Source organism: Mesoplodon densirostris, chromosome 10 (assembly GCF_025265405.1).
Source record: "Mesoplodon densirostris isolate mMesDen1 chromosome 10, mMesDen1 primary haplotype, whole genome shotgun sequence".
In the NCBI taxonomy this organism is placed as follows: Eukaryota; Metazoa; Chordata; class Mammalia; order Artiodactyla; family Ziphiidae; genus Mesoplodon; species Mesoplodon densirostris.
The window spans coordinates 68,063,389-68,089,093 of record NC_082670.1 but is presented as its reverse complement, the minus strand read 5'-3'; the positions used below and the strand labels follow the sequence as shown (position 1 = coordinate 68,089,093).

The 25,705-nt window shown below is 39.5% G+C and overlaps 1 protein-coding gene across 2 annotated transcripts in view; it reads right to left on the bottom strand.

The window, feature by feature from the left end:
- Positions 1-25,705, bottom strand: part of SACM1L (SAC1 like phosphatidylinositide phosphatase) — a 60,545-nt gene that overhangs the window by 10,444 nt on the left and 24,396 nt on the right. For both annotated transcript variants that reach the window (XM_060110714.1, XM_060110716.1), the window contains 9 exons: positions 21,115-21,264; positions 18,214-18,273; positions 17,275-17,308; positions 12,410-12,511; positions 10,215-10,300; positions 9,352-9,438; positions 8,774-8,842; positions 4,938-5,017; positions 2,152-2,250 (listed from right to left, as the gene is read on the bottom strand). In XM_060110714.1, coding sequence (XP_059966697.1) covers positions 2,152-2,250; positions 4,938-5,017; positions 8,774-8,842; positions 9,352-9,438; positions 10,215-10,300; positions 12,410-12,511; positions 17,275-17,308; positions 18,214-18,273; positions 21,115-21,264 — 767 coding nt within the window. The remainder of the gene's footprint in view (positions 1-2,151; positions 2,251-4,937; positions 5,018-8,773; positions 8,843-9,351; positions 9,439-10,214; positions 10,301-12,409; positions 12,512-17,274; positions 17,309-18,213; positions 18,274-21,114; positions 21,265-25,705) is intronic.

Sequence of the window (25,705 nt, the reverse complement as noted above, 5' to 3'; positions counted from 1 at the left end):
ACTCAAAAATTTGACAATGTTGACTCAGAGTGGCAGTAAAGAGCATGGACTTTGGCAGCAAACAACTGGTTTGCTACCCTTAGCTCCTTAGGCAAGTTACTAGCTGTGTAACTTTAAGTAATTAACCTAATCTCTCAGAGCCTGAATTTTTTTCACCCACGAAATGGAGACGATAGCACTACCATTAGGCCGCTCTTAGGTTTAAATGAGATAATGTAAAATGCATATAAAGTGCTTAGCCAGATTGTATGGGACAGAGAATACAATGAATACTAGATAATATTAATTTTATTGCAATTACTCCCCAAAATCAAAAAATGAGGGAGAAACACAATAGATTCACCAAGGGCTAAAAATCATGACCTTAAAATTAAGGGCTTAAGGGACTTCCCTGGCAGTCCAGTGGTTAAGACTCCTTGCTTCCAATACAGGGGGCATGGGTTCGATCCCTGGTCAGGGAACTAAGTTCCCACATGCCGTGAGGCCTGACAGAAAAAAAAAAAAAAGGCTTAAAAGAATGTGTTTAGACTAAAACTCTACATGAGGTTCATGCCAAACTGGTGAAGTTCGATTAGAGTATGTATATATAGAGTGCATGTGAGTGCTGGCACCCCATTAGTACTTATAAACTAAATACTACATGTTTTATAAATATTATTTCTTAAACTATACAAGTCTAAGAGATAAGTATTATTATCTCCACTTTACAGATGGAGAAATCAAGATTTGAAGATAACTAACTTGCTCCTTGGTCACATGGCTAATAGGAGGCAAACTGAGATTTCAAACTTATTGTGTAGGACCCCAAAGCCCAGATTCTTTCCACTTCCCCCAAAATCCCTGGAAACAAATGTGCAGAGTGGTCATCTGAAAGTCACAGGTGAAACGTCTACTGTCCCTGTGGAACACAGTGAGAGCAAGGGACAAATATTCTGGTGTCAATCCTCCCTTCTTTCTTATACTCTGTGGGGCAACAATTAACAGATGAACCCAAGAAGTAACCCCTCTGACAAGGTTGGTCAAAGGTTGGACAAGCTATGCTCAAAACAAAACCTCACAGAAGAAGAAAAAAAAAAAGCAGATTTAACTAACTATAGCTGATGACTTAATATGTATAAAAATATTTTTTTAAAAGCTGAGCAGGGGCTTCCGTGGTGGCGCAGTGGTTGAGTCCGCCTGCCGATGCAGGGTATGTGGGTTCGTGCCCCGGTCCGGGAAGATCCCACATGCCGTGGAGCAGCTGGGCCCGTGAGCCATGGCCACTGAGCCTGTGCGTCCGGAGCCTGTGCTCCGCAACGGGAGAGGCCACAACAGTGAGGGGCCCGCGAACCGCAAAAAAGAAAAAAAAAAAAAAAGCTGAGCAAATGTCTACAGAAGTTTTACTATGTTACTGTGTAACTGAAATTACACAGTGCATTAGAACTACACAGGCAGAACAAAATGAGACTGGTTTCCAGATTCCTACTTCTGGCTTTAAAATAGGTAAAGACTGACATGTGCATAGAGTACAGCGAATATATGAACCCACACAGTAAGTAACACTGTAAACACATATGAGAAGTACCATGAAGATATTCAGACCCTTTGATCCATTATCCTACCCTCAAGAATTTATTTCAGGAAACCGTTTAACACAAGTAAAAATATATTTATACCCAGAGTGATTCACTGCAGCACAATCTTTCATGGTAGGAAGAGAAAAGGAAACAAACCAGATGCCCGATGCAAAGAAAAGCATTTAACTGAAACTGTACTATGAAAAAATGGAACACAGAAAAGCCATTAAATGCTATCATTACAAAGACCTGGTAGGCTAATGACAAAATGTGATAAAATGTTTAGTGAAAACAACTGAACATAAAACAGTAGCAAACTAACTTCAATTATATAAAAATTTGTAAATGTGTAGAAGATAATACATAAAAATATGATAATACCTGGACTTGGGTAATTTTTAAGAATTTTTAAGTATTTAAAACCACCAAGTCTCATCTTTCAGGGGAAAAAAAAAAACTACAAATGAGAGTACAGACAAGTGCTATCAACCTAGTGAACTATATCTGTAAGTCTGTTAGATAATGCATAATATACATGATTAACATATGCACCTACCTCATCCCTCAACCTCTGTAGGGAAATAACATAGCTTACCTTAATTCATCTTGCATTTCTGCTACTTGATCCAATAAAATACTTAGTCGATCCCATCTCATATTTTTACATTCCTTATGGAAGTCAAAGGCAATATATCTACCAAAAGAAAAGATATTCAGAAAGTGACTAAAGATTATTCATTTTCTTTCTGTTAATAATACCTTCATAAGCTGATCCTCCTCTCTACATACATATCACCTGGGAACAGTAGAGCCTCCTTCACTCTGAGTTTACCACTATACATATACACATGCATGCAGGCATGCACAGACACACCCACCTTCTCATGCTCATATCTACTGAAGGAAAAAAATACACACACACTCTCTTCTATCTTCACATGTTTTTCTAGAGGCCCTCAGACAGGAGTAAAGAAGCCCAGCGAGGGGCCTCCCTGGTGGCGCAGTGGTTAAGAGTCCGCCTGCGGATGCAGGGGATACGGGTTCGTGCCCCGGTCTGGGAGGATCCCATATGCCGCGGAGCGGCTGGGCCCGTGAGCCATGGCCGCTGGGCCTGCGCATCCGGAGCCTGTGCTCCGCAACGGGAGAGGCCACAACAGTGAGAGGCCCGCATACAGCAAAAAGAAAAAAAAAAAAAAAAAAAGAAGCCCAGCGAAATGCTAAGAAGTGAGCTCAAGTACAGCAATCAGGTATGTTAATATAAAGTAGCCTTGTCCAACTGAATATCTACTGTATATTTATTCTCTACCCCCATGTGCAAAGAATAGGGTCTCTTTTTGATTTTCAGATTAAGATGTTCAAAATGGTCAAATGCGATTCAGTCCAAGGAGGACTGGACTGTCTGTTGTGTATTAGGGGCTGTGAGAAGAACAGAAGCAGGATGGTCCCCATTCTGGTTAGTTACTGTTCATCCTACCAAAATATTCATTATCACTATCCATACATCACACATACATGTGGTAGAGAGAATTTTCTTGTCCATCAATCTGTAATGGGCTGTTTTCAGTTATCTAATACTTAAGAGGTATAAATCTCAAAGTTAGAACACATCTAACAGTGAAGGTGCCCTACTATGAGCTGGAAAATGTTGCCCCTTGAGAGCGGGAAAAATCATTAACCAACTCCCGAAAGTCAAGAGAGGAAGAAAGAATGAAGAGAACCTGGGCACCAGGGTACATGAAGATTCTCACACATTCCACTTCTACCCAACTTCCTATTCAGGGATCAAGTCAAGTCATAAAGGAGGAGGACTAGAAGAACATTCCACTCTCATCTACAGAGTAAAATTCAGATTATGTGTCTGCTCTCATGGAGCCTTGGCTCCAGTGGCTGAAGGGAAATCAATGTAGGGTGGGCTTCCAGCAGGTCAAAAGAGGGTCTTCTATCACCTCAATGGTTATCTCAGGGGAGAATGGGGTACTTAGAAATTAGTATAAAAACAGAAGTTAGCCAACTGTGAGGCCAGACTTTGGGAAGACTGGGAGTGAGGGGAAGCATTTTCAAAGGCAGCTCCATTAGAAGTGGTGGTGTGAGAGTTATTTTTGGAGTGCTCTGACCATAGCTCTAGACTTGCCTGAAGAATTTAAGTGGCTCACTAGCACATAAATGCACTTGGATTCTTAAGCTTGTATCGTTCCAAAATTACATTTGTTAAAATTACATTTGTATCTTCTAAGAATGTCTTATGTCATTATATTTTGGTAACAATAGCTTTAGGGTGTTTATTCCTTAGCAGTATGTACCCTCCAAGTGCCCTGGAACACCAAGGGCATAACTTTAGACTCTGACTTATTCCTCAAGTTCTCAAAGTTAGCTGCTGCTACAAACACTAGAGGCAACTCTGGAGGTGAGTATACCTACAGAAACCCTCTGAAGCACAGACAGGGGCTTAACCAGGGGTGTACAAAGGAGGCAGCAGATAAACATTTTCCAGACATGTTGGACTCTAAACCCAGTGATGCTGATTTTTCAGGTCTTAGGTATATTCTGAGTAACTCCTCTGAGGATTTTAAGGCACATCCTGGATAGAAATCACTTCTCTGACTCATCCAAGTGTGTTTGGGCAGGTTCCACTATGAGAAGGCAGAAATGGGCATGGAGTAAGGGTCTGATAAACTTGCTAGAGTTTTTGAGTTGGACAATAGGCTTAAATTCTTCCCCAAAGGTTCATTATATATCATTCTATTTTTGTGTATGTTTAAAAATTTCCATAGGTTAAAAAAATTCTCCCCAAACAACGGAGTACCATTTCTTTTAAAGTCTTCCCCCAATGCCTGTGACCACTTCCTACCACAGTATACCCCCACCTCCTACCCCGGTTTCCTGATGCAGAAGCTCCAAATGGGCTGACTCATTACCCTGCACATTTCCACAGGGCAACTGTTTATGTTTTAGGATCCCCCCTCTTTTGACAAGGCTACAGAGAATTTGTAACTGTTGCCTGCTGCCTTACAGGAGGGGCAAGCTGCTGCTCCAGACAAGGCCGCCATGCAACAGTAAATTGCTCCAGCTCGTGTGGTGGTCAGGACCAGGCAGACCACACCAAACAATCATGAGTAACTGAAATTCAAGACCCAATGGGCAGAGCGACACAAAGCCTCAAGGAGAGGATTTTAATCAAGGGCTAAACTTTTACAAAATTAAAATTAATCTGTTAAGAAGTTATTCTGCAACATGAATTATGCCAGAGAAAATTTCAAGCTAACAAAATCATGCTTTGAAAACAACAAACTGAAATACGTCTAGAGAGATCTATGTACTTACGTATATATGCATTTGCACATCTACTCTGAAAATACCTACAACATATTTCTAGTGAGGTACCTGATCATTCCATTTGCCAAGGAAGACACCATTGTTGCAAATGCCTGTTCAAGTGGCTTCTCTGAGCCCTTCTGATTAACCTGTAAAAAATTAAAAACACCACAGCCTGCTTTTTAAAAAAATATTTGTTTGTTTGTTTATTTATTTATTTATGGCTGCATTGGGTCTTCATTGCTGCGCACGGGCTTTCTTTAGCTGCAGCGAGCAGGGGCTACTCTTCATTATGGTGCGCGGGTTTCTCGTTGTGGTGGCTTCTCTTGTTGTGGAGCACAGGCTCTAGGCACCCGGGCTTCAGTAGGTGTGGCATGTGGGCTCAGTAGTTGTGGCACATGGGCTTAGTTGCTCCGCGGCATATGGGATCTTCCCAGACCAGGGCTCAAACCCGTGTCCCCTGCATGGGCAGGCAGATTCTTGACCACTGTGCCACCAGGGAAGTCCCACCATAGCTTTAAGTTTAATTAAAAGGACAGAGTGACATCAGCAAAATGGCAGACTAGGAAGCTTTAAGCTCTTATACCCTCACAAAAACATCAGAAAAAAGAGAAGCTGTCTAAACCAACTTTGTAGGAGCTCTAGAAAACAGTCAAAGGTTTATAGCAACCAGACAAATGTCCAATCAAGATAAAGCCATCCTCAAAATTGTAAGACAATTCTGTAGCATTTTTCTTGCCCTTATCTCATCCTTTCCCCAGTGCAATGATGATCTTAGCTTAAGCAGCGGCAACACAGTTCTCAGCCCCCCTCCACAAATGGGAGGAGCAGACCAGACCTTATTTGCACACTGCTCATATAAGCTACAAGAGGACTATAAACCAAGATGCCTAGGGCAAGATATTTCAGGTGGAGACATAAAATAGACCATCTAAAGCCTGCAGAAGCAGCTGGGGTGACATTCTTTGAGAAACTAGGATACTCAAAAGCAGCCACATATATGGAGGGTTTTAGACAGCCGTATGCATACCCAAGCAAGATGCATGCTCAGAAAAGTCCTGAAAAGACCTTAAGCCTTCACCTCAGGTTAATCCCTACATTCAGAGCAAGCCTAACTAAATAAGTGAAGGACTGCTCCAACACAGAAGCAGTCTGCAGAGATTAGGAGATGGGGTTGTTCTCTCTTTTTTGTTTTTTCCTTGTCTCTTTCAGTTCCTTGTATTCAAGGAAATTTCTGTCAAAACATTAGCTGAACACAAGCTAAAAGAACAGAGACTTCAGTGAGCGTACACAACAAGGAACAGTCTTTGCAAAAATAGTTTGGAAAAGTCTCAAAACAAATAGATTACTACAGCATTCAGTAATCAAAACAAAAACAAAACAAAACAACAGCAAACCCCTGGGAAAGAAGAATCTGACTTCCAGAGTTACTACATTATAAACATCCAATGCCCAGTTTTCAAGAACAACAACAAAATCATAAGGCATACAAAAAAACACAGGAAAACAAGGCTTATTCAATGGAAAAGAATAAACTGATAGAAACCATCCCTGCAAAAGCCTTATTTATAAAAAGCTTTCAGGGAATTCCCTGGTGGTCCAGTGGTTAGGACTTGGCACAGCCTGGGTTCCATCCCTCGTTGGGGAACTAAGATCCTGAAAGCCGTGTGGCGTGGCCAAATTAAAAATAAATAAATAGGACTTCCCTGGTGGCGCAGTGGTTGAGAGTCCGCCTGCCAATGCAGGGGACACGGGTTCGTGCCCTGGTCTGGGAAGATCCCACATGCCGCGGAGCGGCTGGGCCCGTGAGCCACAACTACTGAGCCTGCGCGTCTGGAGCCTGTGCTCCGCAACGGGAGGGGCCGCGACAGTGAGAGGCCCGCGCACCTCAATGAAGAGTGGCCCCCACTCGCCGCAACTGGAGAAAGCCCTAGCGCAGCAACGAAGACCCAACACAGCCAAAAATAAATACATAAATAAATAAATTTAAAAAAAAAAAAAAAAAAAAAAAGCTTTCAGGGAATTCCCTGGTGGTCCAGTGGTTAGGACTTGGCACAGCCTGGGTTCCATCCCTCGTTGGGGAACTAAGATCCTGAAAGCCGTGTGGCGTGGCCAAATTAAAAATAAATAAATAGGACTTCCCTGGTGACGCAGTGGTTAAGAATCCACCTGCCAATGCAGGGGACACGGGTTCAAGCCCTGGTCCAGGAAGATCCCACATGCCTCGGAGCAACTAAGCCCGTGTGCCACAACTTCTGAGCCTGTGCTCTAGAGCCCTCGAGTCACAACTACTGAGCCCGTGTGCCTAGAGCCCATGCTCCACAACAAGAAAAGCCACTACAATGAGAAGCCCATGCACCACAACGAATAGCAGCTCCCACTCGCCACAACTAAAGAAAGCCGGCGCCCAGCAACGAAGTCCCAATGCAGCCAAAAATAAATAAATAAATATTTAAAATTTTTATAAATAAATAAATAGCAAAAAGCTTTCACAATAACTGTCTTAAATATGCTCAGAGCTAAAAGAAAGCATGGACGAAGAACTAAAGGAAATCAGGAAAACCATATATGAAAAAAATGAGAATATCAACAAAGAAACAAAGTATTCAAAGGAACCACACAGTAAGTCTGGACCTGAGAAGTACAACATGGAAATTAAAAATTCACTAGAGTTCAACAGCACATTTGAGCAGGAAGAAAGAAGAATCAGCAAACTTGTATAGGACAAAAGAAATAATCAAGTTGAAGCAGCAGAAAGAAAAAAGAATCGGAAAATTGAATGGAGCCTGGGGGACTTCTGGGATACCATCAAGCAGACAACATATTCATTATGGGAGTCCCAGAAAGAGAAGAGAGAGAGAAAGGGGCAGAGAGGTTATTTAAAGAGAAAATGGCAAAAAACCTTCCCAAATCTGATGAACGATATAGATCGTCAAATCCAAGAAGTGCCCAATCCCCAGATATGACAAACCCAAGGAAACACACCAAACACATTATAATCAAACTACTTAATGACAAAGAGAGGATCTTGAAAGCAGCAAGAGAGAAAGGACTCATCACATACAAGGGATTCTGAATAGAATTATATGCCAATTTCTCTTCAGAAACCTTGGAGGCTAGAAGGCAATGGGATAATATATTTAAAGTACTGAAAGAAAAGAACTGTCAACCAATAATTCTATATCTGGCAAAACTGTCCTTCAAAAATGAGACAGAAATTAAGACATTCTTGGATAAACAAAAGTTGAGGGAGTTCATTATCCCTAGACCTGCCCTACCAGAAATAATACAGAGAGTCCTTCAAGTTAAAATGAAAGGACACTACAAAGTAACTTGGAACCACATAAACAAAAACATTCTGCTAAGGGAAATAAGATGCAAAGGAACAAATATTACACAATACAATTTATATGGGATACCTAGAATAGACAAATTTATAGACAGAAAGTAGAACAGAGTTACCAGGGGCTGAGGTAAGAGGGATAATAGGAAGTTACTGTTTAATGGATACTGAGTTTCTGTCTGGTATGATGAAAAGTTCTGGAAATGGTCAGTGGTGACGGTTGCACAACACTGTAAAATATTTAATGCCACTGAGTTGCACACTTAAAAATGTTAAAATGGGGCTTCCCTGGTGGCGCAGTGGTTGAGAGTCCGCCTGCCGATGCAGGGGACACGGGTTCGTGCCCCGGTCCGGGAAGATCCCACATGCCGCGGAGCAGCTGGGCCCGTGAGCCATGGCCGCTGAGCCTGCGCGTCCGGAGCCTGTGCTCCGCAACGGGAGAGGCCACAACAGTGAGAGCCCCACATAACGCAAAAAAAAAAAAAAGTTAAAATGATAAGTTTTGTTAAAAAAAAAAAAAGGATGCTAAGGTTTTATTCCCCCCAAAATGTAAGAAACATACCAGATTGATTATGACTTGTTTTCCATAAATAATTATTTGTGAATCAAAATGCCTTTGGAAACCATCCATCTAAAGAGGGGAAAAACAAGAGTTATATACTTTACCAGATTACATTATAAGAATATTTATAAGATGTTAAAAAGTATCTCTTTAAATGTCCTATCTCTATATTCAAGAGAATGACATTAAGATGGACTCTATGTCTTCTAGATATTCTAAATACCATGTAGTGAGTAGTAATTATAAGCCATTCCACTGTGAGCTACAATATTACTATTTTATTTCTGAGCATGTCAAACAGAATACACTGAATATTCTAAACAGTGTAAGACTGCAAATCTTACCGAGATCTCTAAAATCTAAATTTACCATGTCATTCAGTTTGTTTTTCCACATTTCTAACATGCCATTTACACAGCCCTTTGGTTTATAAGCTCACTAAGTGCCAGAAGCAAGGAGAAAGGCCTCAAAGATGTTGAAGTCTAACTTATGAGAAATAAATACATGCTCTATACGCAAACTATAATGCCACTAAGCTTCTATTTATAGCCAATGAAAAAAGCATGGAAGATACACACATGATTTGCTACTTTGTTGATCAGTGGCAGTGGTTTGTACTTGAGATTTGGTCTTTGAGACCAGTAAAGTGGTATTGATCCTCGAGTCTAAAAGAAAAGAAAAGATATGTAAAAAGAAACATACACACAAACTTGTTTTTCTCAGCTTATTGTCAGGGGTATATACAATATCAATGACCGCAAAAGAAAAAATAAAAATGCAACCTACTAACTATGAAAGAAATCCATGCATACCGGCTGCTAAAATTCATATTTTGGGGCATGCATTTGGAAAGGACTTTTTCTGATTTTATATACATGCACTTGTGTAGTAGACAGTTGTGTTTCCCCTAAATTCTAAAATAAATCAATTTTTATCTACAAGTAAAAATTACCAGGTTACGTCTGGTAAGTAATTTGGAATTATAATAAAACTAGAAATTGCTTTATTCATTCTCAAAAGAATATGTTTATGAACTTAAAAATATTTTTAGCCATTAATACTCTGGAGCAGTAAGTGATCCACAACTCAGATATTATGTCACAGTGAATGCAAGGCAGGTGAAGTCAGGCATAAGCCAACTGCTTGTCCTGTCATCACTGCCCTGAAGAAGTCTAAGGGGTTAAGCAGACCAGTGGCTCCATTTCCATAACCCTTGCACCTCCTACCCTACCCTCTCCTTTAGGGATTTAATTCAAGGGCAGAAAATGTCAGCAGCTGAGTGCCAGGTTAATGGAATATCCTTGTTTGGGGTGAACTCTTTCCATATTGCAGACAATGATATTACTTTAAAAAGGAGAGAAATTTCAACAATATGTCAGGAAATTACAATCCAAGTATAAGAGACCAACTGGCTGGCTGCCTAACAGACACGTTAACTTGCCTGTACAAATGAAGCTCTGTTCCCATTGTAGTGCACAATTTGTTCTGTTTCTACAAAGTTAGCTGCGTGGCCTTCAGAATCAATTCCTGAATTGGAAAAAAATTAACTATATTTATTACATAAGAAAAACATCAGGAACTCACTAATTCACTCTAACTTGAAGAGAATTAAGTCAGTTCAAATTAGTGGAAAAGTACTTATAAAACTAAATTTCAAACAAATGCATAGTCCACCATCAGAAAGCTAACAAAGCTCACTCATTTAAACAGGCTTAAAGGAAGTATTAAGGACCTATTAACAAACAAATAATGTTGGCTGCTATTTAATATACCAATTGTTTATATATATACAATTCCTCCAAAACAGTGTTTCTCAAATTTTGGACATATTTTAAAGAAAAAACAAGTTCTCAAAAACCTCTGACAGTATACCCATAGATCCCAATTTTGGAAGTTAAAACCATTAAACACAATATTAAGTGCAAATGTGGGCCATTATGTTAACAGTATTTTGTTATAATGATGCAAATGGTCCAGCAGATGCTTATAATTTTAATTATCAAAATGAAAGCACAAAAACTGTATATGATCCTACAATTTCTACAACTCCATGAATATACCCAAAAAAACTAATTTGAAAAGCACTGCTCTTAAATATTTAGCCTTGATTTGGTTAGTTCTTTCAAATGTTTGAAGCATTACCTTACTATCTTGTTTACATTATCTTTACTAAGAAAAGCTTGCTAAGCAAAGGCAACTTTCAAGCGAGTCCCTGACTCAAATTATTAGGAAAGAAAAAAAAAGAATCAACAGATTTTTTAATCATCTCAAATATTTCTTAACATTCTTTCTATCTGACATACTTCTAAAACATATAACATTTTGAGGTGTAACATATAACATCAGTGTTTCTGTTAACATATTAACAGAAGGGAAAAAAATTATAGTCAAATCAGCAATAAAATGCCTTCTCAGTACGTTCTAAAATTACTTGTCAGAAGCATGGGCTATACTTGGTTCTGTCCAGAATTCCCATTAAGGAATAATATGTAGTTATTTTAAAAAGTGAGATTGAGAGTAAGAGTGAGATTGTGTGTGTGTGTGTGTGTGTGTGTGTGTGTGTGTGAGAGCGAATGAGCGTACGAGACATCTTTATGAAGCGATTTCCAATATATATTAAGTTAAAAAAAACCCAAGGTGCAAGAAAATGTACACAGTATACAACCACTGTCCGCAAAAGAAGGAGAACATACTTGGAATAGCATAAAAATTATCTGAAGGATAAGTAAGAAACTAACAACAGATCAGCTGGTCGGGAGGTAAGATACAGCAGATGAAGTCAGAAATGAGAAATATTTTTTAACTGCATATCTTTTTATACTTTTGATACCTGATCTATGTGACTGCATTACCATTTCAAAACTTTTAATTAAAAAATACGACTCCATCCAAGAAAATCCAGATACAAGGGCATTGCTAACTCTAATCCTGGTTGTGTGATCTTGGCCAGGTCACTCACTAAATGTCTTTCTTCCTCTGCTATATCACCTATACTAAAGGAGATTAACCAAATGACTTTTACAACTTCCTGGCCCCAAACTTCTATGATTTACCTAAGGGTCCATAGGATTTTATTCTGATATACTCTGGCTTAAAAAAAAAAATAGAGTTCGGGAAACTCATTTTCATAATGACACTAACTTCTAATACAGATTTTAAAAGCTTGGTTTAAGCAAATTAGCGTGTTGCTAGCACAAAGCCTAAAGAATAAATGCTCAAATGTAAATCTTCGAAGTTGAAGGCATAAGGTCAAATGTCTAGCTTTATACATGCAAAGAAACCAAGAGCAATAAAAGAAAATACTTTCTGATATGAGTTTAGGTTATCGAAAACTATAGTGAGTTCAGCTATGCTTTCAGACATCCAGCAAATAACATGATCAATTCCTCTTAAAGCAGAAAGAAGCAGCCTACAGTGTCTCATTAACATCTGCAATGTAACTACAGTAGCTGGAGTAAAGCACAGAAGACCTACCTAATTATCATAATGAAGCAGGAGATAAATATTTAGCGAGGCTATCAAATGATAATGAAACAAATAAAATACAAAAGGTTACATTCATGTTACCATGAGCCAAACATTAATTAGAGATAGATATAACCCAGTACCAAATCGTGCTGACAAAATTAATCTCACCTCTTACATAATAGCGGACACCAGCTCTGAAACAACTCCTCCTCGAGATGAGAATCCAATCAAAGTATTTTCCATTAATAGAACATGAGTGCATAGTAATAACTTAACTACATTAAGAAAAATATAACATATTGCAAAATCATATGTATTATTTTCAGATGAAATTTGAATCTATCTACCCTAGTAAGAATGACTCTGCCTATAGAAAATAAAGAGGAGAATATGCAAATTTTTTGGTTCCTCATGAATATTCACAAGCCTTTAGTACTGATTGTGAAGCTTTGTCAAGTCAGTAACCCTATAATGACATAGTCAGTGTGTTTAAGTGGTTCATTACAGTGTTTCTATTTAAATAATATGATTTCCTTTCCCAGATAGTTTCAACCACTTTCTGAAAGTAAAGAATTAAATATTAACCACATCACAAAAAAATCTTTGAATGAAAGACTTATACATTTAAAATAGATTAACCTTCCAATAAGAAATGGAAAAAAGGGTGGAAAAAGACTAAGCTACTGAAGTTTATATTATATGCATAATTACAATTACCAATAACAGTTGCTAAGTATATAAAGATTTACAGATCAAACTGTAAATTAAAGATTATTCAGAAACAGAAGGTATCTCTCTCTTCCTCATAGGTTTGGGTTTGCCCTATGGTTATTTCCTTTACATAACATTTTGCTTAATATAATTTGATTCATCCATTATAAAGCATAAGAGCATAATAAAATATCTATAAACCTACCTCCAACTTGCAAACAGCATCAAAGCCCTGAATCTAGTATCTGTTCCTTCTTCATCCCATCCAACTGCCTTCTTGCCCAGAAGCCCTGTGGAGACGATTCCCCTGCCTTCTTACTTTCATTATATGCAACCATGACTTGAAAACACACAGCTTGCTTTTGAGTTTTATAAAAATGGCACAACACTCTTAATAAACTTCAAGTCCTTGTTTATGCCCCCAGTAAGTACCTAAGAGTCATCCTTGCCCTGCATGAAGCAGTAGTTTGGTCCTCTTCAGTGTTGTGTGCAATCTATAAGGACCATATCACAACAGCCCTAATTCTTCTGCTGATGGAACTCGTGGTGCTCTGAGTTTGCTCTAACAGTGGTGCTGTGAACATTTCTGAAAAACCTACTGGTATAAACGTATTGGGTATGTAGAGGGGAAGGCCTGGTAAATCCATAAGGAAATGCCAAATAATTTTCAAAATAGTGGTACCAAATGATACTAGCAGTATGAATTTCTTATGATTCATCCCTCTCTATCACCTGGTATCATCAGACTTTGTAATGAGTCATCCTGAGCTCCCAATTCACAATCCTTTAAAACCACAGTACTAGAGAAGACTCCAAAGCCGTATTTACTCAGTCATTCCCCCAAATTATCTACTTGGAGCAGGGCACAAAGATGAATCAGACATGGAGTCTGCCTCTGAGAGAACTGAGTATAGCATGGAATATGTATGCTTTATGAATCATTTTCTTCTGATTACAAGATGAATATCCATCCAAAAGCATGTAAGGAACGAAAGAAAAAGAAAAATCATGCAGAATCCCAGCACGACATAACTTTTTAAATGTCGATGTATTTACTTCTAATCTTTTGTCAATTAGTGACTCTCAGGGCCATGCACTCCCACTTGGGATGCTCATTTCACACTTTCTCCTCAACCTCCAGCTACTACTCACAGCTAATGGCACTGCTTCTAATTTCACTGTGAAAATAAAAGCCATCCACATGCTCCCACCACATCTATCTACCTACTAGCCTCCAGGTCCACCATAGCTGTTTCCTTTCTACTATGGCGGATGAGCTGGATGGTGGATAAGCTGTCTGTGTCAGGCCTTCGACCTGTGTACTAGACCCCACCCCCTCACACACTCAAGGACATTGCTCTAGCATGTGACTGTGCTCCCACCTTCTCCAAAATCTTTCTTCCCAGCATTTGGTAACAGCCCCCATTTGGGGAGAAGTGGGGGAAACAGGAACATAACCTCCCTCTCTAATGGTCTTTTTTTTTTTTTTTTTTTTTTGCGGTACGCAGGCCTCTCACTGTTGTGGCCTCTCCCGTTGTGGAGCACAGGCTCCGGACGTGCAGGCTCAGCAGTCATGGCTCACGGGCCCAGCCGCTCTGCGGCATGTGGGATCTTCCCGGACCAGGGCACGAACCCATGTCCCCTGCATTGGCAGGCGGACTCTCAATCTAATGGTCATTTTTAAACAACCAGCAGCATATCAGCTGACAAGACCCTCTGCTTGGAAACCTTATTTTCATTTGCTTCTGGGACACTACTCTCACTTGGTTGGTTCTTCTCTTCCTCACTTGCCTTTGCTGGTTTTTCCAACTTCAAATCTTAGAGTAACTCTATATGACTCGTCATTTCAGTTCACTTACTTTGGTTCCCCCACTTCAGAAGTCCTTTGTCCTGAGGCCTGTAGTCCATGGCTCTAGCATTTATTCACTATCTAGAACCCCCTTCAGGTTGTCTTCTTTCTCCACACCTTTTTCTTCTCTATATACATTTCTTCCTTTGATGATCTCATCCCACTTCATGGCTTTAAATGCCATCTATACCCTGAGGACTTTCAAATTTATGTCTCAAAAAAAAAAAAAAAATTTACGTCTCCAACATGGACTTCTCTCCTAAACTCCAGTTCCATTAATCTACGTCTTCTTGACAATCTCTACTTGGATATTTACAGAAATCTCAAGCTCAACATGTCCAAATAGAAGTCCAGATACTCTGGCCTGCCTTCCACCTCGGCTCTTCCCCACCACAATGCATGGCTTCCTTCCACTTACTCTGGCCAAAAATCTTAAGACTCATACTCAACCCTCCTTCATTCCCCATGTACAATTTGTCAGAAAATCCTTTTAGCTCCACTTTCAAAACATATCTAGAACCTGACCACTTTTCATCACCATCAGCTAGCACCCTGGTCCCAGGCAACATTACATCCCATCCAGATTACTACAACTGCTCCTAGCTACTCCTTGCATCCTCCCCTGCTCACCTTTGGCATATTCTCTACATCACTGTCCGAGTGATCCTGTCCTACCATGACAATCCACTACTCAAATCCCAATAGTTTCTCTTAACAGTTAAAGTAAAAGACAAAGCCCCTAAGGCCCTGCATAATGTGGGTCCGGCAGCCTCTCTGAATACAGTTCCCACTCCCTGTCCATTCTCTGCTCCAGTCACGCTCCCGCCTTGGGCCCTTTTTTCTTGCTGATCTCTAAGTACAGGAAACATCTGAGGACAGGTCTTGTCAAAGAGCTACACTAAACAAAAGCCAATGTAAAGCTTCAGATTTAAAGCTAGGGCTTCCCTGGTGGCACAGTGGTTGAGAGTCCGCCTGCCGATGCAGGGGATACGAGTTCGTGCCCAGGTCTGGGAAGATCCCACATGCCGCGGAGCGGCTGGGCCCGTGAGCCATGGCTGCTGAGCTTGCGCGTCCGGAGCCTGTGCCCTGCAACGGGAGCGGCCACAACAGTGAGAGGCCCGCGTACCACAAAAAAAATAATAATAAAATAAAAAATAAAAAAATAAAGAGAAATAAACTGTTTCTAAAATCACCTAGCAGGGGCTTCCCTGGTGGCGCAGTGGTTGCGCGTCCGCCTGCCGATGCAGGGGACACGGGTTCGTGCCCTGGTCTGGGAAGATCCCACATGCCGCAGAGCAGCTAGGCCCGTGAGCCATGGCCGCTGAGCCTGCGCATCTGGAGTCTGTGCTCCGCAACGGGAGAGGCCACAACAGTGAGAGGCCCGCGTACCGCAAAAAAAAAAATAATAATAATAAATAAAATAAAATCAAATAAAATCACCTAGCAAAAGTGTTCTATAATCTCATTTATTATTTGCCCATTCACAATCTCATTCTGGAATTAAAGAAACACATACACACAATTGGCCCAAACCCTTAAAGCACTAACTAAATAGTACCCTTGTTATTATTTTATCCTTAGGAGAACTTAGCTCCAGGGAAAAACAAAAACAAAAACCAGAATAAACAAGAGCTTTTATCCTGACATTTTCTGATTTTTATTCCCCCACAACTGTGGAAAATGTTTCCTGCATTACTTTTCTGTTTTTAAGTATAACAAGCATAATAATTTAAGGAAATCATACTAACATAATGAACAAATAAATCACAGACTGTTGTGTTAGTTAGTAAGCTTCTTTGCGGGTATGTGATAGAAAGACCCCCTCAGTTTCTGCCGGGCAGAGTCCTGACTATAGGCACTCATCAGCACATTGTGCTTACCCTTTAACAGCCAGCTCACTTTGCTTCCCTATTTTTATTATGATGTCTATGATAAAGATAGGCTTTAAAAATGAACTTACAATTAGATAACCATTACTCATTTTGCATTTGTACTACACCTCAGACCAAGCATCATTCTTTGTACACCATGTATTTTCATTTTTCTGTGGCTATTTCAAATGACAAATATAATTTTTAATTGTAATTCTCCTCTCCAACTTGCTGGTTATCCTAGTTCCTGAGTCTAACTTTTTTAATTGCTAAGGAAAATTTTCAATAGGCTAAAACTATTCTTGTTTATTGATACAAAGTCTAATAAAGCCAAAACACAGTGGACATGTTTCTTCTTTTAAAACACCAGCCCCAGAGAGCATTAGTGAGTCTAAAGAGTTTTTTCTATTAAAAAAACAATGGTCATTTACAACCAGTATTCTAAGATTTTATGTTAATGGTGTGATATTATTATCAAAAGAGATTTCTACTAATTCTAAAATACTCTCCGCATGTAATATTTGAGATTGTCTTTAAATCTAATTTCTAATAATATTTAAATAAAGGCTGCTAGAAAACTAAAGAGTAATATGTAAGGATACAGCCATATAATACCGGAAGAGCAAACCGATGGACCTGAAATGAAGATGTATGTTACGTTTAGGAATAAATATACTTCAAAAATAATAAACAAAAAGAAGCACTATATAAAAAATATTTACAAATGGGGAGGTAATATACAAATAAAACAAAGTAGTAAGCTTATGGGTAACTTTTAATTTTAAAGACATTTCTCTAATGTAACATTGTCTTTTTAATTAAAAAATTTAAGTATGTGCTACAGTCATTTGGGCTTGAACATTTGCAGATTTTGGAACACTAATAAAACTACATGAAGTTGCAGAATGTTTATCTCCCTCCTTTTCAGTCTTTGCCCGCAACAAGTTCACTGCTCCAGGGAAAAGATATCTCCACGTTAACGGTTTGCAGTTTAAACTACTTTTCCCAAAAAAGCAAAGCAAATGCCAAGAGATAATGCCATTAGGCAAATCTGTTTACCTAGATTCAATACATTATGCTTCCTAGGTGGCCTCCTTGTTTACATCTCATTTGTATAAACCAAGAACAGAGGAAGGTGACACCTATGCATGTCTATCCTGGGTGACGGAAGGGAGTCAGGTTCCCATAGGAAGACAAATGCAAAGCTCTCCACTGCCTGGGGAATTAGCTCTGGCCCGATTTCTAACATTATTCGCCTACCAAGACCCATTCTCTCTCTCTCACTTATAGAAAGCAATGTATTTATACTGAGGTATTTTTCTTTATTTAAGGCTTCTATAGAAGATTGGAGTAAAATAATTAGGCTTCTTCAACCTACAATGATGTGGGAGGGTAGATCGGATCAAAGTCCGTAAGTTATAAACGAGTTAAATTAGAATTCTTTACCAAAATCCTTGGCGATTAGGTAGCCATTTTATAACACGTATTCAATTAAAACTTGAATTGTAACAAATAAGCTGGTTTTATTTAGTGTACATTACCTCTGGCTGAGCAGAAAGTTCTCTTAGAAGATGACCATTCCATACAAACCGCTGGTCTGCCTAAGAGAGAAGTTTTAAAATTAATATTCAGTATCTCCTGCCAATTTGAGTTTCTACAGAAAGAAAAGTATAACAATCAATGTCTCCACCTGGTGGCTAGGAGCAGGTCTCTTTGACATGCTGCAAAAAGAACTCCACTTCCCTGCCAACTTGCCCCTCCTCCGGGTATCCCTGTCTCGTTGCCTCAAGCCAGTGTTGCTGGCCCATACAGAAACCTGGCAGTCCTCGCAGGCTCTTTCTCTTATATTTAATCAATCATCGAGTCCTAAATCCCCTTCCAGATCCATTTCCTCTTCTACATATCTATTCTCACCACCCCTGGCTAACACCTGACTGCAGCCCAACTACTAAAACAGCCTCCCTAGCCTCAAGCCTTAGCCTGGCCCTTCACAACCTTCCTCCACATGCTGCCAGCAGTTGTTGTCTAACATGACACGTCTCGTGTCTGCTGGAAATTCTTCACTGGCTCACTGTCATCTAAAGAACCAAATCTTCACATGGCCTAACCAGTCCTGGAATCTAGCAACCCCTACTTAACTCTCTGCTCTCATCTCTGGTCACTCTGACTTTCAAACTATACAGAAGGAACTCCCTCAACAACTCAGCAGACTAACCAATTCTCTTCATTCTCTTTATAAAACACAGCAACGGACACTCCCCTGTCCCCCGTCCCCAGCAGAAAGTCACAAGGAGTGGCTCTTGCACTCAGGCATAACCAGTTGAATGGTACACTTCCTGAGATTCAGACTGTGTGTTCCCAATCAGTTTGTGCCAGTTTTTCTTATTATTCATAACATAATTTAACTATTTTATAAATCAATGAAATATGACTTAAAAATAAACTGCTCTTTCTATAAAGTTGAATGATTTACAACAGAACTTGATAAAAGGCAAGTTGCTAAAAACAAAACTTCTGTTGAACTAGTAGTAAAAATGGCAACTATAAAAGACTGGAGAAACATAGTAAAAATATATAGTATTCTGCAAACAGACTGCTCTGTAAGTGTCAAAATCTTTAAAGAGACTTAAACTGGAAAGCATTATGGATATAATTTATACAGGAAAGACAATTAGGAATCAAGGAACCAAAAACAAAGAAAACCTTATGATCCTACATCAAAAAATTGACCAGTCAATGTAAACTTTTATGTTTTAAGTTGAGATAAAATGTTTATAGTATATATGGTTCACTTATCACTTTTGTGATTCCCGAAGTTATGGTAACTCTGACTCTTCTGATTAGCTGACAAAAAATTCCCTCCCATCCCAACAGATGAGATGGCTTCTTCTTCAGTTTAGCCTAATATTGCCACTGCCTCTGACTGGAACCCTCCTTCTCCCACTGCTGCCTGATCAATAAGGCCTATTCATCATTAAGTCTCGGCTCAAAAATCACCTTCCTCTGCTCTGTACAGTCGTCCCTGACTCCCCCAGACAGAGTGAGTCCCGCCTTCCTTCAGGATCCCACCACACTTGGGTACCTATCTCTGTGACAGCAATTGTCCCTTGTTTTGTGATTGCCTGGACTTCCACTTCCCCAGTAGACTGCAGGCTCCCGAGAGGCAGGGGCATGTCTTTTCATCCTGTGTGGCCGGTGGCTAGTACAGTGCCTGGTATATGGCAGGCATCTGAGAGACATTTCATAGCGAATGGAGACTGTAGCAAAAAAGCAAGAGTCTCTTTGCAGTTAAAAGCCAAATTTCTTCATTGCTTAGCTTACATCTAAACTTACATTGAAGCCTACATATAATCTTACAAAATTAGACTATAAAGTCTTTAAAAAGCCAGTCAACTAAAATATCGATTTAGGATTTCCCTGGTGGCACAGTGGTTAAGAATCCACCTGCCAATGCAGGGGACATGGGATTGATCCCTGGCCCAGGAAGATCCCACGTGTCGTGGAGCAACTAAGCCCATGCGCCGCGATTACTGAGCCTGTGCTCTAGACCCCACGAACCACAACTATTGAAGCCTGCGTGCCTAGAGCCCGTGCTCCACAACAAGAGAAGCCACTGCAATGAGAAGCCTGTGCACTGCAATGAAGAGTAGCCCCTGCTCGCCGCAACTAGAGAAAGCCCGCGCGCAGCAACAAAGACCCAATGCAGCCAAAAAAAAAGAAAAGATTTAGGTTGAGCTATATAAAATGATCATTTTTATTGGTCAAATATGGTCAATTAGTGGCAATTTCGTATGGTCCAACCTAATAGATAACTGACAACTTTTTTTTTTTGACAGCAACCTTTTAAATGCTGTCTGCCCCCTAAACATATCTACTTTTGCTAACAAAAAATCAAGGCAGCAATTATCTAGGTTCCTGAACAGCAGAAATTTTATGTTGAAATCACCTGAGGTTCAGTTTTAAAGATACACTTAAGTCAATAAAATAACCAAAAACTCCACCCTAAACAAAAGCATATTTTTCAAGTTCTTAACAAGTTGTTACTTTTCTACTTGTAAAAACTATAAAAAAACACCACTGCAGAAAGAACATCATCCATTAGAACATTAATTTTACAAGTACAATTATGTTGCTAATGCTAATAACTGTTATAACACAGAACACAGAGAGCTAGGAAATTACCAACATTCATGTTTAAGCTAGATTTCTAAAAATGGACCCCTGTAGTTCTCAATCCTGTCTGTGTAACATACACAGATTCTGGGGTCCTGAATTTGGAAATGAGATGTCTATTTGAAACATGGTATACTTTTAAAGCCCCATACATGATCCTGATAGAGCCAGGACTGAGAAAAATCAATATGTATTTTATGGATGAAACAGAGAAAATCTCCTTAAAATTATTTTTTTTTAAAGTAATAATAATTGAAAATTAAGCTTACCCTTTCCAAGAGACTCATTTCCTGGAATTCTGGACTAGTGTTAGACAGCCGCTGCAAAGTATGGGTCAAATCATATGTCGTTGAAAAGTAAAACCCATCCACACTCAAGACATGGTTTATCATTGCTAGGAAAGTTTTGTTATCTTGTAACTGTAAACAAAGGGGAGCAAATAATCAGTCTATCTTGTACTTGAAAAGGAATCTATCAACATGACAAAAGAGTGAAAATAAAAACCTGCAAGTTCAGCCCTGTTAAATGCCACTGGCACAAAGACTGGGCGAGGAGGATGCTCACCATTTCCCCAGGACCTGGGACAGTTCCTGATACATGGACAATGCTCAGCACCATAGGGTATTATATTAACTGATTAGACCTCCTTTCCCATTGGTATCCTTCACAATTTTTACTTTAAAGGGCAGAAGAGTCACATTAACAAAACATCACCACCTTAGGTTATGACCTACTGTGTCCCAGACACTTTACAGAGATTCTCCTGTATCTTCACAGCAACCCCTTGCTAGTTTAGCATTAATTATCCTCATTTGACAGAAGAAAAACATAAATTCATGAGGGGCCCAGTAACAGAGAGTCAATAACAAGAGAACAATACCATCCTCATTCCTAAGAAACTTTACTGGTTTGGGCTAGTTGGGAAGTAAAATGGGATTCTTTACCAAAAAAAAAAAAAAAAAAAAAGACTGAAAAGAGAAGTCCAGGAGAGAAAGAAGTAGCCAAGATGGTAGCACAGGAAAACCCTGAGCTCACCTCCTCCCACAGGCACACCAAAACTACAACTATTCACAGAACAACTATCTATAAGAGAAACCTGAAGACTAGTAGAACAGATTTTTCACAGCTAAAGATATAAAGAAGAAACCATGATATGGGTAGGAGGGGTAGAGACCTGGTATAGTCAAGACCCACACTCTCAGGTTGGTGACCCACAAATGGGGAGAATAATCACAATTGCTGAGGTTCTCCCCAGTGAGCAAGGGGTCTGAGCCCCACATCAGCTACTGAGGCCAACGATCTTGCACCAGGAAGACAAGCCCCCAGAATGTCTGGCTCTGAAGGCCAGAAGGCCAGCAGGGTTTGCGTGCAGGAGAGCAGGACAACTGTAGGAAACAGAGACACCACTCTTAAAGGGCCCATACAAAATCTCACATGCTCCAAGTCCTAGCATGGAGGCATTTGAAAGGAGCCGAAGTCAGACCCACTTAGTGATCTTTGCGAGCCTCCTGGAGAGGCAGGAGGCAACTGGGACTGCTGCTACTGGGGATGCAGATGTTGGCAGCAGCTGTCTCAGGGAGTTTGTTCTACCACGAGGACACTGGTGCTAGCAAGTGCCATTTTGGAGTCCTCCTTCTGGCCTATTAGTGCAGGGGCTCACCTGCCCACCAGCAGGCCAGCACCAGTGCCGGGACACCCCAGGGCCAACAACAGAAAAGAACAATGAAACTAAGACCTGTTTTTCTGAAAAGATAAATAGAAATCGATAAACCTTTAGCCAGACTCATCAAGAAAAAAGGAGGTAGGGCCTAACTAAAATCAGAAATGAAAGAGGACAAATTACAACCAACACCACAGAAATACAAAGGATCATAAGAGATTATTACAAATAATTATACACCAATAAAATGGACAACCGAGAAGAAATGGATAAATTTCTAGAAACGTACAATCTCCCAAGACTGAATCAGGGAGAAACCGAAAATATGAACAGATTTATTACCAGTAATGAAATTGAATCAGTAACCAAAAAACTACCAACAAAGTCCAGGATCAGATGGCTTCTCAGGTGAATCTACCAAACATTTACAAAAGAGTTAACGCCTAGCCTTCTCAAACTATTCCAAATAATTGAGGAGGAAGGAATGCTTCCAAACTCATTCCATGAGGCTAGCATTACCCTGATACCAAAACCAAATAAAGACACCACACACACACACACAAAATTATAGGCCAACATTACTGATGAACACAAATGCAAAAATCCTCAGCAAAACATTAGCAAACCAAACTCAACAGTACATTTAAAAAATCACACACCATGATCAAGTGGTACTGATCCCAAGAGCGGAAGGACAGTTTAACATCCACCAATCAATCAATATGATACACCACATTAACAAACTGAAGAATAAAAAGCATATGATCATCTCAATAGATGCAGGAAGAGCTTTTTACAAAATCCAATATACATTTATGATAAAATCTCTCAACAAAGTGGGTATACAAGGAACATACTTTTAACATTATTAATAAAGACCGGGGAATTCCCTGGCGGTCAAGTGGTTAGGACTCCGTGCTCTCCCTGCTTAGGGCCCAGGTTCAATCCCTGGTCGGAGAGCTAAAATCCCACAAACCACGTGACAGGGCCAAAAAAAAAAAAGACTATATATGACAAATCTACAGCCAACATCAAGCTCAACAGTGAAAAGCTGAAAGCATTTCCTCTAAGATCAGGAATAAAACAAGGATGCCCATTCTCACTACTTTTACTCAACATATTATTAGATGTCCTAGCTACTGCAATTAGACAAGAAAACAAAGGAACCCAAATTGAAAAGAAGTAAAATTGTCACTGTTTGCAGATGACATGATACTATATTTAGAAAACCCCAAAGTAAAGATGCCACCAAAAAACTAGTAGAATAGGACTGCCCTGCTGGCGCAGTGGTTAGGAATCTGCCTGCCAATGCAAGGGACACAGGTTCAAGCCCTGGTCCGGGAAGATCCCACATGCTGTGGAACAACTAAGCCCACACGCCACAACTACTGAGCCTGAGCTCTAGAGCCTGCGAGCCACAACTACTGAAGCTCGCGTGTCTAAAGCCTATGTTCCGCACAAGAGAAGCCACTGCAATGAGAAGCCTGCGCACCATAACGGAGAGTAGCCCACACTTGCCGCAACTAGAGAAAGCCCACACGCAGCAACGAAAACCCAATGCAGTCAAAAATAAAATAAATAAATTTTAAAGATAAAAATAAAATGGCAGGATATAAAATTAATATATACAGAAGTCTGTTGCATTTCTATGCAGTAACAATGAACTAACAGGAAGAGAAACTGAGAAGACAATCCCATTTACAACTGCATGGAAAAGAATAAAATGCCTAGGAATAAATCTAACCAAGGTGGTAAAAAGACCCGTCATTAGAAAACTGTAAGACACTGACAAGAAAACCATAATTCAAAAGGATATATGTACCCCAATGTTCACTGCAGCACTATTTACAATAGCCAGGACATGGAAACAACCTAAACATCCAACGATAGATGAACGGATAAAGAAGATGTGGTACATATATACAATGGAATATTAGTCAGCCATAAAAAGGAATTAAATTGGGTCATTTGTAGAGATGTGGATGGACCTAGAGTCTGTCATACAGAGTGAAGTAAGCCATAAAAAGAAAAACAAATATCATATATTAACGCATATATGTGGAATCTAGAAAAATGGTACAGATAAACCTATTTGTAGCGCAGGATTAGAGATGTAAACATAGAGAACAGACATGTGGACACGGGCAGCAGTGGGGAGAGGAGGGTGGGACAAATTGGGAGATTAGGTTTGACATAAATACACTACCATGTGTAAATCAGATAGCTAGTGGGAACCTGCTGTATAGCACAGGGAGCTCAGCTCAGTGCTCTGTGACGACCTAGATGGGTGGGATAGGGGCGGGTGGTGGGAGTGAGGTCCAAGAGGAAGGGGATATAGGTATAGCTGACTCACTTCATTGTACAGCAGAAACTAATACAACATTGTAAAGCAATTTTACTCCAATAAAAAAATTTAAAAAGAGGAAAAAAAATGATACAAACAGACCCACAGACAGAGAACAAACTGGTGGTTGCCAGTGGGAAGGGAGGGGTAGGAAGGATGAGTGAAATAGGTAAGGGAGATTAAGAGATACAAACTTCCATTTATAAAATAAGTAAGTCATGGGGATATAATATACAGCATACAGAATACAGTCAATAATATTTTAGTAACTTTGTATGGTGACAGTTGGTAACTAGACTTCTCATGATGATCATTTTATAATGCGTAAAAATATTGAATTACCATGTTGTACACCTGAAACTAATATAATATTGTAAGTGAATTACACTTCAATAAGCAATAAAGGAAGATCCAGTAAAAGCAGTATATCTATTTATTTTCTGATAATTATTTTAGCTGCTTTCCCAATGAATACCAAGACTGACATTTGTTTTTATCCTTGTTTTAAAAAATAATTTTTAATATTTGTTACTGTTTAGCAAATGATTAATGTTAATTCATGTTACGAATCTACATACAAAATTTTTAATTTGGCCTCAACATTTTTGTAAAAAACAAAAGGTATAAATAAGCAAAGTATATACAGCGAGGAATGCTAAAATTAGTTACATAGCCTGAAAACAAACCATAGCAATAAAGAAGAAACTGTTCAAGTAAATATTACTAGGCTATTAAATGAAAACAACCATTTTTATTGCCTTAATTCTCATGTCTCATAGAGAATGAGCTTATTAATATATTGATAAGATATATATACAGTAAGAAAGAAATTTTAAGTTTAAAGTATAAAAACCAT